At 37.4% G+C, this 17728-nt stretch overlaps 1 protein-coding gene across 1 annotated transcript in view; it reads right to left on the bottom strand.

Moving 5' to 3' along the window:
* The window catches only part of KPNA3 (karyopherin subunit alpha 3), a 54431-nt gene that overhangs the window by 10621 nt on the left and 26082 nt on the right, over window positions 1–17728 (bottom strand). Inside the window, exons 3-11 of the mRNA XM_075086423.1 lie at window positions 10489–10578; window positions 10248–10277; window positions 10112–10164; window positions 9936–10031; window positions 7499–7584; window positions 4552–4638; window positions 3988–4157; window positions 2836–2880; window positions 157–288 (exon numbers count right to left, since the gene is read on the bottom strand). Coding sequence (XP_074942524.1) covers window positions 157–288; window positions 2836–2880; window positions 3988–4157; window positions 4552–4638; window positions 7499–7584; window positions 9936–10031; window positions 10112–10164; window positions 10248–10277; window positions 10489–10578 — 789 coding nt within the window. The remainder of the gene's footprint in view (window positions 1–156; window positions 289–2835; window positions 2881–3987; window positions 4158–4551; window positions 4639–7498; window positions 7585–9935; window positions 10032–10111; window positions 10165–10247; window positions 10278–10488; window positions 10579–17728) is intronic.

The following is a 17728-nucleotide window of genomic DNA, read 5'->3' as shown; positions in this document are numbered from 1 at the left end:
TAATAATTTTTTTCCCCAGCCTAGGTAACATTTTTTGTTCAGTTTTACCCACAACTAATGGAACTATCTCAGTACTCCATTAATAAATACTCTACGGCACATGTTTTAGAAAATAGCTTACAAAGGGCTATTCAATAGCAACTGAACCAGACTTACTTGGACTTTAACCTCCTGATGACTCAGAAGGGGAACTAGAAAAGGTACAACTCCTGAATCAATCACCATTTGTATCTGTTCATTTCCACCATCTGTTAAGTAGGACAAAGCCCAAACAGTGTCCACAAGAATCTAGAAATTGGAAAGAACATGGTTTATACATTGAACACCCAAAATCCATGTAATGGACTCTTAATTTAGTGAACAACATTCCACATGTCTGGGGGGAAAAAAGGAGCATGCAGTTCAGTTACAGGAAAAATGCAAACATTATGATGAGACCTAATTAGTACAACGTTAGATTATTATATGCAACTATGAAAACTGGGGCCGTTTGCTCCATAATAATAATGAAAAAAAATTTGAGAGGACATACAGAAATTAAATACCATGTTTTGGTGCATAAAGTGACGGCATACAGCATCTCACAAAGGTAAACTGTTGGGCTTGATTTGCATTTCAAAGATAGGCAACCAGCTGAGATAAGTATCTGTGCTAGTAACTTTCTGAAGAAAATACTGACCCACCTCCTAGCACTGCTGTAATTTGTTAGCTGTGCTATATTTTGCTTATAGAATACCTAAGTCCCCTTAGTCTCTAATCTTACACCTTAACATTTCTGATCCATAGTTCTGAAGTGAAACTGCAAACTATTCTGGATGTGTGCCTTTTTTTGCCTTCATATTAAGATTAAAAGCTACAGCAAAGGAAAGGAATTCTTATACCAACTAAAGGACTAGCAGCTATTGTAAGGTGGTAACTGTTCAAGCAAAGTGAAAACCAACAGAAAAATTACTATCATGCAGAGCAATCTTAGTATCTCAAAGAGAAGAAAGTCTAAGTCACTGATGACTTCATAAGGATGATTTCAGAGCCCTCAAAAAAGAGAGAGGTACAAGAGTTAGTCATTGAAAGGTAGTATCTGAAGCAGAAACAAAGCCAGCACAAAGAGGGCTATCCCATCACTTAGAGATGATGTTAGGAACTGCAGGAAGAGAAATCTGGACCCCACTGAGGCCATCATCTGATGAGGTACCTACACTCTTTTAAAAAACAGATACCCATTCTAAATTTCCAGCTATTGAGACAGCTAAATACTGCAGTACTGAAGCACAGGAAGGTCTTCAAAGCCCTCACCCTCCACGGGGTGCTTCCACCCAGCTCCAGGGACCAGACAGCACAGACCTAATACTTTCTTGATGCAGCCTGCTGCTGCCCTCACCTGCTAATGCCACAGGGACAGCAGAATGTGCTGCAGTGGAGCCAGTATTGCAGCAGAAGCAGTGAGAGGTGGTGCCTCACCAGTTTGCTGCCCCACAGCCCTGTTGGTGACAAGAGCAGCAGCCGCCAGAAGCGCTCACAGGATTGTTGGCTGACCTACCTGCATCACTGACTCATCTCCAAAGATAGGTTTGCTGCTCCAGTACAGAGAGGCTGGGACCAGAGTGGTACCTCCAAACTAGCACCTGACTCTCAGGATCAAAAAGACGGGCACCCTAATTGAGATCAGTCAAAACCTCGGATCACGTAGTCTCGTATCTACTTCAAGAAGCTCTCAAACAATCATTGCTTGCAAAAGCTTTCAAATTTGGCAGGGAAAAAAAAGCCTACAGGTTAGAAGTATGTTTCGTTTTGCTATGAATTTCCATTCAGGTTTGTCCAAATTACAAACTGGAAAGTCACCATGTGCTGTCTCCCACTCACATTACACTGGGGAAAACCCTGGCAAAATCCCAAATGCACTGTTTGCAAATATTTTGTGGAGCCAAGCCCACTTCACCATTAAAAGAGCAGCAGAAACACCACTACCACAGCGTGGAAGTAGTGAAAGACAGTCCCACCAATCTCATGCTCTATCCCCAGACCAACCACAAGGGTTCAATTCCTGCATCCCCAGATTGACAGATCACTATAGGGAGCAACAGTCAAAGAAATTACAGAGTTCTGACAGGAGGAGGAGGAGGAAAGAAGCTCAGTGTCCTTTAGTTACATAGATCTTTGCTCCTGTAGTCGCAATATAAGACTTCAGGAGGTAAGTCCACCCCTCTAGGACTTTACTCAGAAAATACATATAAACCCATGGATCAGGAATGTGGGAGGTACTGAAGGTTTAGTATTAAAAACCTGAAGAAAAGTTGTCAAATGTACCATAAAACCTTTTATTTATTCCTATTTATTGAGGTGTATTTTCATATGTATCCTTAGTTAAACAGGTTGCAAAGTCAGGTACCCAACAGGTTATGAAAGTCACATTTACCCATATGATCACAATATTTGATTGGACTGATATGTAGAATTATATATTTTTTCTACACATGCATTACATATAATCTATGCAAAATTATGAATTGGGGCAGAATTAAAGTGAAGCTGATGGTAAAGCTGGCACTTCAAATTTCTAGTGCTCAATTCCACAAGAAGATTTTTCTAAATGTAGTTTCTAATGTGAAGGATAAGAAAAAATTTAGGAGAGGTATTTCAGAAATTGTATTTGCGCTTTCTTTTTCATGCTCTGAAGGACAATTATATTAGTCTTCATATTTAATTGTGCACTTACTACTTAATTATACATAAATTAACGCACAAAGCCAAGTTTACAACTTAAATACAATCTTGCAGCATTTTCTCTCTAGAGAAAACAAAAAAATCTTAATTTCTAAAGTTTTAGAAGTTACTTACGTTTATATCTGTATGGTAAATGAGAACGCACAATGCTGGCAAAATCTGAAAAGAAGTTCATCAGTCATTACAGTAGAATAAAATTGGCTGTACAATCATGAACCCAAGTACTGCAGACACAGAGCTTAGCTTGAGACTGCATTAGCGTATTGCATTCACACACTTCCCAGCAGCTGGTCATTCCCTCAAAGTATGCACAAAAATATATTTAAAATTTGTAAAAATACAAGACAGGACTATATTTCAAAGACACATAGAGCAGACTATATTGTGAGGAAAAACAAGTAAACAGAGATAAGACATCCCCCTGCTATTTTGAAAGCTTTGTTACCACACAATATAATAAAAATATTACCCTAATATCAGTATATAAAACCCTCTTGGATTAAAGTAAAATTTTAGTTTTGTATTCATGTATGGAGAAAATATAAAACTGAGCATTGATAAGACTGCTTAGAATAGGGCTTTTTATTTGGTAAAGTATTACACAAATTTTTCCCTGTTTTCTGCTTCATTTTTAGAATTTCGTTAAGGTTTAGTTGCTAACAATATTATAGTTCACATGGCTTCATAAACTGTATCTACACTTTGGAACTTAAAACGAAGAACCTTACATACATTACAACTAAAGTTCTAGTCAAACAGCATCACTTTACTAGCTGTGCCTACTCTATAAACACCACATTTGCTCTGTTCACCAGTTTAAGAGAGTTTTCTGATGCTTCTCAAGTGTGGACTTGACATTGACTGCATGTTCACAGCTAGTCGAAACAAACTACAGTACATTCACTAGCTTACTTATATTTCCTCTTACTGAAAATAATTACATTTGAATACTTCTACGTACAGAATCACGTGCATAGCCTTTTCTTGATAAAAACATGAAATGCTGCGTATGTTAACGCTTTCTAGTGTGTTAATTTTTTGTTGTGTTCTTTTTAATATATGGCTCATCAGTCTTTAGTCTTACAAATATCTTTACTGCAGCCTTAGTAAGAAGCATCAAATTGGTCAAATGACTTCATTTAACAACTGGTAAGTGGCACAAGACAGTGGCAAAACACATTAATAAATTAATAATATGACAATGTAAACCATTTGGCCTCTAACCCAGAGTATAAAAAATTATCTGTCTCATAATTCTTTATTTACCTCCTGAACTGTCTCCATAGGCGGTGGGGGGTCCTTATTCCTGCAGAGATTTACAATGACCCATGTGACGTTCCGAAGGAAGGTGATGGGAATGGAGGGATTGATGAAGGACAGAAGAGGTTTGACAACTCCCAGTGATATGACATAATCTCTACACTGAGGACCATCACCTACAGAAATGAAAATTGTTGTAAAAGAAATCACATTAAAAATGGAAAATCCTGAAATGTATGCAATGACACGTTGGGATACTGAAATTCTATGTTTCCTCACCAACAGACTACTACTAACAGTTCGTGTTCAATTAAATATACATACGTGCAGATATGTATGTATATTTTACGAGACAAAATTTAGTGTGTTAATATTTTGTGCAGCAAGTGATACTATTATTTAGAAAAAAATAGGATGGACCTATGTAATTCTGGCCACATGAAAAATTATATTAAGCCACAGAATTTAGAGGAAACATAGTCTCATATGATAATGCCAATGTTCAAAAAGTCAAATTCTAAAATGAAACGTTCCCTGAATTCATATCATTATAATGACAACAAGAGTTACCTATAATATTTCCGAGAGCCCAGACAGCTTGCTCACAAACATTCTGGTGTGGTGAATGAAGTAGTCTCAAGAAGAGGGGTACTGCATCTACAGAATGCAAAAACCGGATTTGTTTTTACTGGAACACGATATATGCACAATACTTTCACCGATTAATACAAAACACTTTTGCCACAGTGCCTTATACTAAGATACAAGTTTCTATTATGAAGATCAAATAAAACCTCAGTTAAACATTTCTGTATCTAGACAGGGGAAAAACAGACTCAAGAGCAAGCAACTATTAAACCACAATGCTCCCCACATTTAAATATACCCCCATACCTCTCAAAGTGATATGCAAGCGCCTCAAGTATGTAAGTGCTAGGTTTAATGTCTGGTAATTCTGATCTTTCACTTATCCAAGATCACAATACACACCTAGCAGAATGACATGCCTACTCGTGCAAACGTGCTTTAAATCTTGACTTTAAGAAAATAGCTTCCTCCCAGGAGATGGCTATAGTTAGTTCCCATATGCAGAGAAGATTTACATCCATCTGCCAGTCCTAAGATGCGTTTTAATTTGCTCTTATGTAATGCAGGCAACATACCAGATTAAGGAAGTAGTACTGATTTTAGATCTCAGCCTCTGCTGAATTAAATAAATTTAATAGAGCTAAGAAACCATCCCTCTACCGTTTCCATGCACTACTTTCCTTTGGAGAACCCATACTGTTTGAAAGACAGTAATTCTTGCATCAGTTTTTTAAATCTATAGTATGATCATACTCATCCTATAGTCTTTCTGAGCAAAGCAAATCGATGAATTTATATACTGTTGAAGGAAAGAATATTTTTCTTGAAGAAATAGCTTCAGAAGGTTTAAAAAATTGAGACACAATTTGTGAGCAACCGTGAATCAATATTCTAGCTGATAATTTAACATGTGATGATGAGCCAAAAACCGCTGATGTATTTTCCTGAAAAAGACAGGGCAATGAAGAATAAAGACAACCTAAAATTCCTTCCCCACCCTAGATGAGTAATTCAGCGATTGCCTACAACTGACAAGGTAGGAGGGACAGCAATACACCATTGCCTAAGAGCACTCTCTCTGATCTTGTAACAATCATCCCACTTCCATTTGCTCAAGTGGAATCTTCTAGCTTCCTTCTCAGTGATTACTGAGATTACACTTCAGCCATACGTGTATTCAACATATTTCAGAGATGAGGGTCAAGCATGCAGTTTATAATAGATTGCAATCCTGGTATGCTTTCAAAAGCACGAACGAAATTATTTCATATCAGCACTCCAGCAGGAGGACAGTCTGAGAAAGGATGAGTTGCAGGTTATCTATCTACTGCTCTCAAAAAAATTAATTACTGCTGCTCCAAACTGGCTCCTGCCAAAATCTGTTCTGGGTATACAGTACTTCTCTTCTGCTGGGCCAATTGCCATCTGTCCCTCTTGATTGCAGGAGGCCTTCTTCTGTATTTAGGCTGCATTAGCCTCTTCTACAGCTGCAAGGGTCTATCTCTTTGTTTCCTCAAACCATCTCTTATCTAAAAGGGATAGATTTGGGAGGCTGTTTTCCCTTAGTCATCTCCCAGCCAAAGCAGCAAGAATTTTAGACTAAACTTCTTCCATTTTCTCTTCAGGAGCAAAGCTTGGAAAGCATTTTGTTTCTTTTACATCATTTTATCACATTTTCTTCTTTTCAAGCATTAGCTGAACAGATTTAGGGAGAAACATATCCCAGCCTGAACTTCCAGTAATTGTTCAGGTAATAGCTGAACATACTTGGTTGTGGTATACATATTTTCATTCTAATTTTAACTTTTATTTTAATATTTTTTTTCATATTTTTTTCTGCAAAGCTAATACTATAAACAGCCTTTTCATTCAATTCAATTTTTCAAATACAATTACATTGTGGAACTTGAAAAAGGAACAAAACAATGACTAGCCAATTAACAAGTTGGGAAGGATGAAAAACTTGGGAATAGATAGATTCCAGACACCAGAAAAGCAATCTAAAAACACTGGATTTTTATCCAAGCCTTATTTTGATATGCATTCTTATTCTATTGCTCCAATATCTTAACTATACAGAATCTAACAATTAGTGAGATGTTTTATTAGCTATTAAAATGTACAAAACAGCATTTCTATTTGAAAGGCAGGTTCATGAACTTAAAAAAAGAAATCAAATAACTAAGTCACCGTTTTCCCATGTAATAAGGGTGAATATGAATAAGCCAAGACAATTTATTATACATTTGCTTATCTATAGTCTCCTGTTTAATGACAAAATGCTGTATTTAGCATGAAGGTGACTGTTTCAAGAGAAATGTGCCGATATATAACAGCCATATATATAAACCTGAAAAATTTGAATAATTTATATTCAATTAACTTTAGAGTTTATTTCCTATCTCTTCATAATGGATGCCTCACTGGCTGGTTAAGCAAGAAACGAAGGCACCACAACAAACACTGTGTGTACAGGAGATACTGATCATATGGTCAAGAAAAGGATGTTAATTTTCTTAACTCCATATTTAATTGGGCAACCTTACATAACTATATGCATTTAAAAACTTTAATGAGATTTACGAATATACTTTTGAGGTAGAAAGAGTTTTAGCCATAGGGGAATTAACGGTACATGATTTCAGATGTCAACCCAAGAATTAGAAAGAACGAACATTTTTTGTCATACTCATTATACCATCTGTCATTCTGTACCTTCTTTATGAGAAAAATCAGGTCTGGGATCCTTAATATTAATCATTAGTGATAAGCAGATTAATGTTTAAGAGCAAATGTAGAATTTTTTGGAGAAAGAGGACAAAAATGCATTTATTTTAATAGTTTTGATAACAAATGGCATTTGTTATCCAAATATCCCCTTTTACCCACAATATCCTCCACCCCAAAAAAACCAAACTGTAATACTTACTAGACTGTACAACAGCTTGAGTTTGTGCAGAAGTGCCTGATGCTATGTTAGTCAATGCCCATGCAGCTTCAAATTGTAATGAAGGACTGTAATGAAATAATTTTATATCAATAAGTGGAAACGTGATCTGCAGATTATTTTATGGTTCATTTCAGTATTAGTAGCTGTAACCACTCTGAGACACTCTAACTTTAAGCAGTGCCACAGGCCTGAAAGATTAAAAAAAACGCAAAAACAACAAAAAAAAAACCCCAAACCCTAAGCCTGGATATTTCAGAAAAAAGCTATAAGAAAAAAGAGATTTTACATTCTATAACCTTTTGTAAACCACCCATCATTCTGACCTCACGTTACTAATAAAACAAAAGTAATACCTGTTTGAAGCACCTACCAACCATTGAAGATGACCGCTACTATAGTCAACTAATTATCTTCTGTATGAAAGATTTCTAGCATCCCTCATCATAACATTTAATTATGCCTCTCTAATGGGAGACCTCTTCACATTCAACTGATCCAAACATCATTCATATTTAGTGAAGAAAGCACAACTGTCTTGCTGCCAGTAGGAGTTCTTAATAAATCAACCATGTCTGACCATAAGTAATAAAAACTTGGCCCTTCTAACATCACATGCCAGATCAAGCATAAGCTAGTATACTTGGATAAAGACATTTTTCTGCTCCATCACAGACAGGGGAAAGATTTAACATCAGTATCAAAAGACAGCATTATACCTGTATTGAAACTCACCTATTAAATGCATTTAAAATTATTTACAAATATTATGAAAGCTGGGGGAACATCTCTTCAAAGATGTCTGTCAACTGTTGTCTGTGCCAACAGCAGTTTGGTAAAACAGTTTGCATGAAAACTCTTGTTCATGCAAATGCTCAAGATTCAGAGTTCTAGAAGCTATAAGAGTCTACAGCTTATGGTGGTTAGCATAACAGTAAGGTGTCTGGCTCTGGGGGGAGCCGAGAATATTTACTGTTAAGTGACTATTTTTCATTTCCATGCTTTTTTGGGCCTTTATCAATTATGTTTTATATATAGCCACAGCACCTGCTTCCTTTAAGCTCTTTTTTTTTTGTGCATTAGTTTCCAAAGCATTTTAAGGTTTTATCGGGGATAGGCCTGGAAAAGAAACAGATAGGAGGGCCCAAGATGTGTAACTAAGGATTTGTAAAAAACAAAGAGTACCTGTTAGCAGCTATATATAAACTTTTACATTCTGGGATCAAATGCATTAAAATTCTAGTTCTAGGTCAGTCCTTCTTCCTCTTGTGATAAGCTTTCAGTTATAACATGAACATCATCTTTACCAATCTGTTAAAGTCTTCACGTTATTTACCTCAACTAAATATTATATAGCAATTATAATTAAAAGAACTGCTTATGAAAATGTTGAGTTCCATTTCAAAAGGCTTATTAAACATTTACAAAGGTAAATCATACAAAAACTAGACCGAAAATTCAAATTAAAAGAATTTTCACAGCACTGAACCAGCTACTTCTAGAGCAGACGGGCATTTGTGACCCATTTTAATGTTCAAATCAGGACGGCATTTTAATGCCGGCTGCCTTCTAAGCAACTGTTTTGTTAGACAAGCTAGAAACAAAGCTACTCACGCTTCATGTTTTTGCAACCAGCAAATTATACCCAAAATGCCAATGTGCATTTTTGAAGTTTCTAGCCCTTGTGACTGCAGAAATAACCTTGAAGACAGAAATACTGTAAATACATTTATGGCTGCCTGAGACCAAAGACAGACTAAAACATTTACCTCAAATGTGTTAATCCCCATCTATCTGAATTCACGGATTGTGGAATATCGCATTTTTCTTACATGTCATTAAATTTTTGCCACTACACACTCAATGTTCTCTACCTCCTTTACTGAAGCTCTTGTTTTTCAACAAAGGATCGTAACAGGGAGCATGCTCACTGTGTTGTACTGTCACGTGAGGGAGCAGCACAGAGCCAGACGGAAACCACCTTGCAGTGAGAATGAAAGAAGCTAGAAACTCATGCTAATAACCTTAATGAAAAAGACAACAAGTGTATTCTGGCAAAGAGAAGAGCCCTGTTCACAATTAGACACGTCCTCTGCCTTCACACAAATACACACAGTAACTCTGAGACAGATTTCTTAAAAACAGTTAACAAAAAAGTCTGGAATATTCAAAACCAATGAGAAATTTAGTAAGGTCTTTTCCATTAGCTGGATACACTCATGCAAGCTCTAAAAAATAAAAATGACATTTCAGTGGCAGAATAAATACTCCTCGAGAATTTATAGTTTATCATTATGGAATTTGATCCACTGTGTCAGATTATATGGTGCTATGAATCCTCAGTTTCATCTGAAATAGTGAGATGGGTTTTTAGATGCAGATTTCCTGTACAGATCAATATTTTGAAAAGGATACTTACTTATCATCTCTTTCTAGGCATTTCACCAGAATTGGTAAAATTCCTGATTTTATCAAGTCATCAATAGGTGGATTTCTGTCACTGGATAGGAGTTTTCTGTAAAATGAAATGTAAAATAAGTAACTTCCATAATGAAAAACCATACAGGAAATATATTTCTGTGCCTTTATTTTTACCTTGCAGCTTGGACAGCACTCAGTTGGATCACTGGGTTGTCACTTGTGGCATTCTGAAAAAAACACACACAAAAAAGTAAAAACTAAAAGTGCACAGAACACACACTTTTATTAAAAAAAAATAAATTTAACATACCTGCAGTATAGCTTCTAGTGTTACATTTTGCTTGAAAAGAAAAAAAAAGTTTTAGTAATTTTGTTGCTACATTATTTTCTTTTTAAACATTTAATACAATCAAACTAACTTTAACAACATATAAGTTCATAATTTTGTTTCCAAATAAGAGCAAAACTTCCAGTGTTAAAATAAAACCAGAATAAATTGTTTTGAGATACCACCAAAGTTATAAAGGTAATTCCAGAATCAAGGAACTTACTGCTTTGAAGTCAGCATCAACATCAGAATCTTCTAAACTTTCTTCTTGGGGAACGTTTCTTTTTTTCAAAAGATGTTCATCTCTTTTGTTCTGTAAAGGAATGACAAAAAATAAAGACACTTAATGCTTATTAGTACCTGGTGACGATATAATGGCCCCTTTCAGAATAAAGGCTAGATAAGACTGGGGGCTTTTTTAAAGGCATTTGTAGCTGCAAATAGAATTTGCAGTATTTCAGCTGTAAGAATCTAGTAGCTTGCTAATCACAGACAGAACTATGTCAACCCATGACATTTGAATGTATTAAAACTTACATTTTGCCAATCAATTTTCTAACAGGCATTTACAATACATAGATCTGCATGACATTAGCGTTTAGCCACCCATAACAGAAATTATTTTCCAGTGTAAGATTAGTTCTCAGCTAAACCTACTTGAAAGTTCCCTGGTTCGTTTTGTGCATGAAGTAGCATGGTCCATGTACACTCACACTTTTAATATCTCCCACTCACACGGTTAGCCTAACTTCGGACTTAAAACAAAGCACCCTCTAGAGCCTTAGCTCCTTTAATAAATTATTGAAGAAAAATTACATTTTCAGTGGTAAAGTACCCATTTAGTATTTCTACCTTGCTTAATTAAAATATTTGAACACCTAAAGCCCTAATTTAAAAAGAAAGGAATGAAACCATCAATTTTAACTGTATCGAAATGTACTTTTTTACAAATCTAAAGTGTCCTAAAAGTATTATTCCAAACATATAAAGCAGTCTTTTCTAAATTTTTTTCTAGTCTTTCGTTTGGTGTGTCTAGAGGTACAATCAAAGATAGAAAGGGCAATGGAAGATGATGATGCAACACTCATATCTGAACACCTTTTTGTTGGTATTTTTTGGTGGTTTTTTAAATTTTTTTGTTGTTTTGGTTTGGTTTTTTTTAATAAGCACATTAAGACTTCAATATCTAATGAAGCAAAACATTAAAAGGTGTAATGAACAGCTGTAATGCCTAAACCAAATCTATTATATTAGCAAGGAAAGATAGGCTTTTCAGCTTCCAAACAATTATCAGATAACCAAACAGTACTGACTATAGAGACCATATTATATCATGCTTTGCCTGTAATATGTAAAAAAGCCTCTAAACAGAATCCTGTTTTGAGGGAGTCCCCAGTATTTTGTTTTGTTTTATTTTATGCTAGAAAAAAACAGCCATCTCAGGTCCAAAATTGCTTACTTTCTAGACATTTAAAAAATATTTTAAAACAACTTTTCCAGCCTCAGTCTGAAAGGCTCACAAGCAATATATTGAAGATTTTTAAAACAATAAGCAAGCACCAGAATTATATAGACCTTTAATGCAGAAGACAACATTCCACAAACTTAGCATAGTTTGATTTCTGTCAAGTCTAAGTACAGAAACTAAATCCCCAAAGAATGCACAAGATCACCTAGATTAGCTATGGCAGCCTCTCCAGAGCCGTAGAGTAACAGCAGCATACTGAGAGCACATCCATACAGGCAAGCACTAAAGGTATTCTGTTGTCAAGTGTTTTTGGAGAGAAGAAAGATGGAAGCAAGAAGGAAGTTAAGTGCTGAGAAAACAGCATTATGTAGACAAACTGCATCAGGTAGGTACACACTGGAGGATGCATTCACCATAAACACCTACAATATATTTCTCTCATCTTTCCACACAAAGTACTTGGCACTGCTATTTTAAGCAACAAGCAAACAATATTCAAACCCAGTCAATTTGGCTTTGCTCAAGTATAATTCCTTTTCCTACTGTTTGTCTAAACCATTACTTATACTTTGGCAACTGCAGGGACCCAATTTCCAGAGGCCCTCTCCATGCACAGGTCAGCTTCCTTCAGTGCACAGCTACTACAGACATCTCCTGTGAAGGAAGTGCCTCTTTTGTGCCTTGGATGAACAGCTCCTACAGGATCAGCTGTGCTGTTATGGTAAAACAATCCAGTCCTAGGGGAAGGGTTTGAAGCTGGAGGAATGTCCCAATATCTTCCATCCTTCTGTCCTCTTCCCACACAGAGGTATCATCACACAGTTCATGGTGGTGAGCAAGTCAACACATGCATGAATGTACAGGGAGACACATTTGGTTGTGAGGGTGGCACACACTGGCCCAGCAGACATTCCCTGTCTACTGAAAAGGTGCAGCCTGAGGAACTGGGGTCTCGGTGCAGAACTGCTGCCAACTGTCTGCTGGAGCAAGTTAAATGTTTCATATTAAATCATTTACTGGGAAGGGACGAGTTTCTTTGTCATTAGCAGTATGCTACTGTGGTACAAGGCAGGGTTTTCTAATTCTGTTCTGCCTAAAGTATTTGGTTGGATTTTCTACATCTCATGCTCATAAAATTCAGGGGAAGACCTTTGCAGGGTTTTTGGAAAATATGCTTGTTGTAAGAATTGTTATTCACAGATATAGTTGGTGATATCTACTTGTTTTTCAAACAAATTATTTGGTATCAGCAGTGCTCAACTATGTGTTTTGCAAGATCTTGCAATAAAGACAGATGATCTTTACTTTTAAATTTCTGTAGAAAAGCCTTTTATATGCAGGCATCTTGCAGATTCTTTGATTCAAAAAGATAAAATATCTAGAATAGTCAAGAACTTAGCAAACAAACTATTTTTATTGAACTTACTGAAAAGAAAATTCTAGTTAGGAAATGTCATGTTAAATCATTTGTTATTTTCACGTTTCTTCTGTCAGTTAAAGCTTTTTAAGAGCTCAAACAGTAGATTCTCCTGTTTAGGTGTTTCACATCACTGTATTAGAAGGTTCCCCCACTGCTGAATCCTCTGACTGTAAGGAACTGTCCCCATATTTGGGGAGAGAAACTGGTGCACCACCATCCCACATTGCTCCCCACAAAAGCATCTACTCTGGTGTAGAATGGATGTACCTCAGAGAGCTTTGACTGAAATCCCTGCAAAATGCAGATGGTATGCAAGAGCCATTTAAAGTTATATTCACTGCTATTGTACGTGGAAACTTAAATGAGGCCAAAGCCTTCTCAATTGTGTTGACATTAAATAGATGGCATCCATTTGGAACAAAGATCACAGTATTCAATACTCACATACACGTGGGCTGCACCTATCATGTACATTACTTCCACCCTCGGTATTTTTCCTCCCCAAAGACAACCAGAAACAGTTGAAACCACAGCATGCACCTTCTAGGTTGAAAGATCTAGAAGTTTTTGGACACAAAAAGCAAAGCCACACTGCAACAACTGTGGTGCTGAATACGAATGCTCATCCCTCTGTAGATATGTGTGTCTCCAACATATACAGTTACATCATTCTGAGTGATCAGCGTTCGTCAGAGTTGTGCCTCTACTAGAGTGTAACATAAAGGCTACGGTATCTAGCTGCTCCAGAAAGCAAGAATGAATATGTATCTCTCTCAAACATCCTGAAATACCAGGATGGAAGCAGCTGGAATGCAGAGAATATAGCTGGAACAACACAAGAGTCCCACTGCAGGTGACTGAACAGTGTCCTCACAGAATGGCAGGGAAGAGCTGCACAGCCTTCAGCAGCCAAACAGCTGGAAAATCACCTCCCACAAACACCAGGCAGTAAGTCTAGAGCATGCCAGTGGCCAAAGCACTGGATTATTCTATGCTAGCTTCACCTGAAGAACTTCAAAAAGACTACCTGCTTGTAACATTATTCAATACGCACTTCGTATTTATTCACAGTGCACGTGCTTCTATACAAGTACTGTTAGAGGAAATAATTTTCTTGACTAGCATTTAGAGGGGCACGCACAGATTCTCTACTTGTGGCCATAAAATGGGTGGTGAACATGTTTCTTTTTAAGTTCTTCCAATTCGCTAGAAATCTCTCAGGGACTTGGACAAAGAGGAAAGAAGGGCAGGTTGTGTATGAACACAGTTACAAAAGAACAGTAACAGGTAACTCATCTTTCCCCTTGTAGCAATTGCCCATGCATACATTGATGCAGTCAGTATCTCCAAAGAGTACATAGTACTACTCACAAAAACTCCAGTTACCTGGAGAAGAGTCCAATGAATCCCTACATGAACCCACTGAAGGACTGTTGTCCTAATGATGGCAGTAGGCTGGGAGGTGAAAGGAAATAGAGCTCCAACTGTTCCGCAGCTGTCAGGAATGCAGACATCCCACTGGGAGGCCACCAATGGTTAAGATGGTAACAAAGGGATGACATTTCAAACTCTGGCCCATCAAATATACATAATCTAGGTTTAAATTCCACTATGGGACAGGGTCTCTTGACAAGAGGAAAACTGCATCAGACTACTTAGAACTCTTAGCATGGTAAGACCGAGTGACACTGAAAAGCCTTTACTTCGTAGCTCGTGTTAAAGATGACCATAAGATATACCATAACTGAGCTAACGAAGAGCCTAGTTCTCACTTATTCCAGCAAGCAAGTTAATAGAGAGCCTTTTATACCTGCATACACAACTACCCAATTCCTTTGGCAACATGAGTATGCCTAAGAGAATGCCTCCTAATGTTAATGTTAACCAAAACAAGTATGAGTAAGCATGTATATTCTAATGCCAAGATATTCTACCCTCCTTAAGAGAAGAAACTGAACTTCATAGGACATAACTGACCACAGGCTGACATTGGAATTTCTGTAAATGCAGGCAACATCTTTAGGCTGTCAGTCATATGGTACAATGGGCTCCAGAAAAAAATTACCTTAGCCAGGAAAAGTAAGAGCGAGCAAGAATGTTCCTGTAGCTACTCATTGTCTGCAGATGGCTGGGCTGAAAACATGTCAAGAACATGTATAGAGGAGCTTTCACAGGAGCCTGAAGTAGACAGGACAGTACTTATTGAGAAGCACTAAAAATTTCTTACCTTGGAAAAGCTATTCTTATTGGCATTTCTTATAAAGTGTTCATGGAAGCTGCCAGTCCTAAAAAGTGGCTGTAAGGCTATTCGAAACAGCTCTGTCCATTTGCAAAGGCATCCAATACCCAGAGAGCTAAACCACTGCATACAGTAATTTGTTAGACCAATCACTCCCTTGCCTAAGGTAAAAAAACATGATTTGCACCTTGGCATGACCCTTAAAATGCTTGCATTTTTTCATAGTGTGACAAACTCAAAAGTTTTTGCCTAAATCATAGCACCAGCTTCTTCTGTAGGCTCCTATGGTGAAGCTGAAGACAAACAAGCAGACCTGGATACAGCTGCTCTGCTCAAAGACTGGTGAGAGACTTTTCAAAGGGAGAGGCATGAGACGGGAATCCCTGATGAAGGGTAACACCTTGACACCAACAAAATAAAGCAGCTCTCCTTCAAAAGGGAAGATCTTCAAACACTGCCTGAACCACACCTGCTATGCACAATAAAGTCTGAGTTTATAAAAAGCAGATGACTGCTGGTTACGAGCATGTCAACATTCTGGTAGAGATCAGGCTACAACAGCATACAAAGGTTTCCAAACAAACAAGAGGTTTGTGGACATATATGCCAGGCAAAAATGCCAAATGGTTAGAAACAACACTAATGATATCACAACTGCACTTTCTTGTCCAGTGTGATGATCTTTTAAGAGTTTTTGATGACAGGCACCCATCTTGTTTGCTTCACTGACAGTGGGATGGTCAGGCCTCATGAAGAGTAAATATCCAAATCCTGCAGATCCCAGTAATTCTTGTTTACCTTCTTGGGAGATGGCCACAGGATTTTAAAAAAAGCCTATTGATGCAAACAAGTTTCAAAGACAACATGATTTACAGAAAAAGAATCCTTGTGGGCAAAGAGGATGTCCATCAAGCTATGCACTGCATTCTGCTTAGTACTATAGGACATTGCCAATAGGATACTCTAGTGGAGCTGTGAAAGATGTTAAATATAACTTTAAACATGTATTTCAGCATTGAACACATGGGAAAATTCTATGAAGAGTCTCAACTCTTTGGAAAGCTCTAAGATCAAAAGAGAAAAGAAATAAACAAGAAAAATCTTTGCTTTCAGGTAACAAACACCATTATAAAATGCTTTTTCAGGTCATGGAAACATTTAGGAACTCAGTGACTAGTAGGAAGAAGGTTTTTTGGCATAAAAGGTAAAATGTTTGAGTTCTCTGTGGACAAAGCAGAACTTCAAAAACACCTCAACAATAGGAACTGGAGCACTAGCCAGCATTTGCTATAATCACAGATGACAAAAAGTAGCTCTTCCCTCTGCTCTTACATTCTAGGAAAGACTAAATGATCAGGCCAGTGATGGAGGTAGATTCAGGATGTCTGGATGTCCCTTTTAAGCTACTTCCACTGTTGTGAGACTGAGCTGAACTTCTAGGTTTTACTTACATGTAATCTCCTGTTTTGGTTTTGGAGGGTGAGAGCACCTGCCACAGACCATCATGAAGAAAAATAAAATGCCTGCCACTCCAAGTTCATCATGTGAAAGGGATGCTCTGAAAACCCCTACTGAATATCCTCTTAATGAAAGTTTTTGCTTAGGTGGGCTATCTAGCCTGAGTGAATTTCTGTAAGAGCTCTCAGATATGAACCTGGGGAAAGATTCAATTTCTTTAATGGTTCGGAAAGGACCATTAGTTGGCTCTACTGTCTTAGAACTCATTAACATATAGAGAGATTTAAAAAACCCTGTAAACCTGTAAAAAGGCTGAACAGGTCAATCTGATAATCCTACAATCTATGGATATCAAAAGTATATCCTACATGCTTAGTGAACTAGGTCCCCTGCACCCAAAGGCAGTCAAACAGATTTTTTTTCTTCAGGTAAAGAGCATAGCTACAGATAGGCTGTTAGAAGACAAAGGCAACTTTTCTACATCTGAGTTCTGCTAACTCACCTTTGTGACAAGACAGCAGTCACAATGTTCCTGTTTGGCTAGTGCACATCTTTCTCAGAAGATGAGCAGGCTGACTTAAAATAAGTAGCTGCATACATGTACACCAGCGTGTGGCCCAATAGCTCCAAGCACAGATTGCAAAGATTGAGGCCTGTTAAAGGAGGCGGAAGCATGCTCTTACTAAAATGGACTCAAGCAAGCCTCCAAGGAATTTCTCCATAGCCCTTGTCAACTAAGTCTCCAGAAGTGTAGATTGACAATATAATTTTCCTCCTAGGGTCTTTTCTTTCAGGAATCAGTCAAGGCAGGATAGAAGATCTTCCCTGAGAATCTGCACTGGATAGAGAAGCCTCTAGAAGAGTATACTAGTAGTGCT

The sequence above is a fragment of the Phalacrocorax aristotelis genome, chromosome 1 (genome assembly GCF_949628215.1).
Source record: "Phalacrocorax aristotelis chromosome 1, bGulAri2.1, whole genome shotgun sequence".
In the NCBI taxonomy this organism is placed as follows: Eukaryota; Metazoa; Chordata; class Aves; order Suliformes; family Phalacrocoracidae; genus Phalacrocorax; species Phalacrocorax aristotelis.
This window is presented reverse-complemented; position numbering and strand designations above follow the sequence as displayed.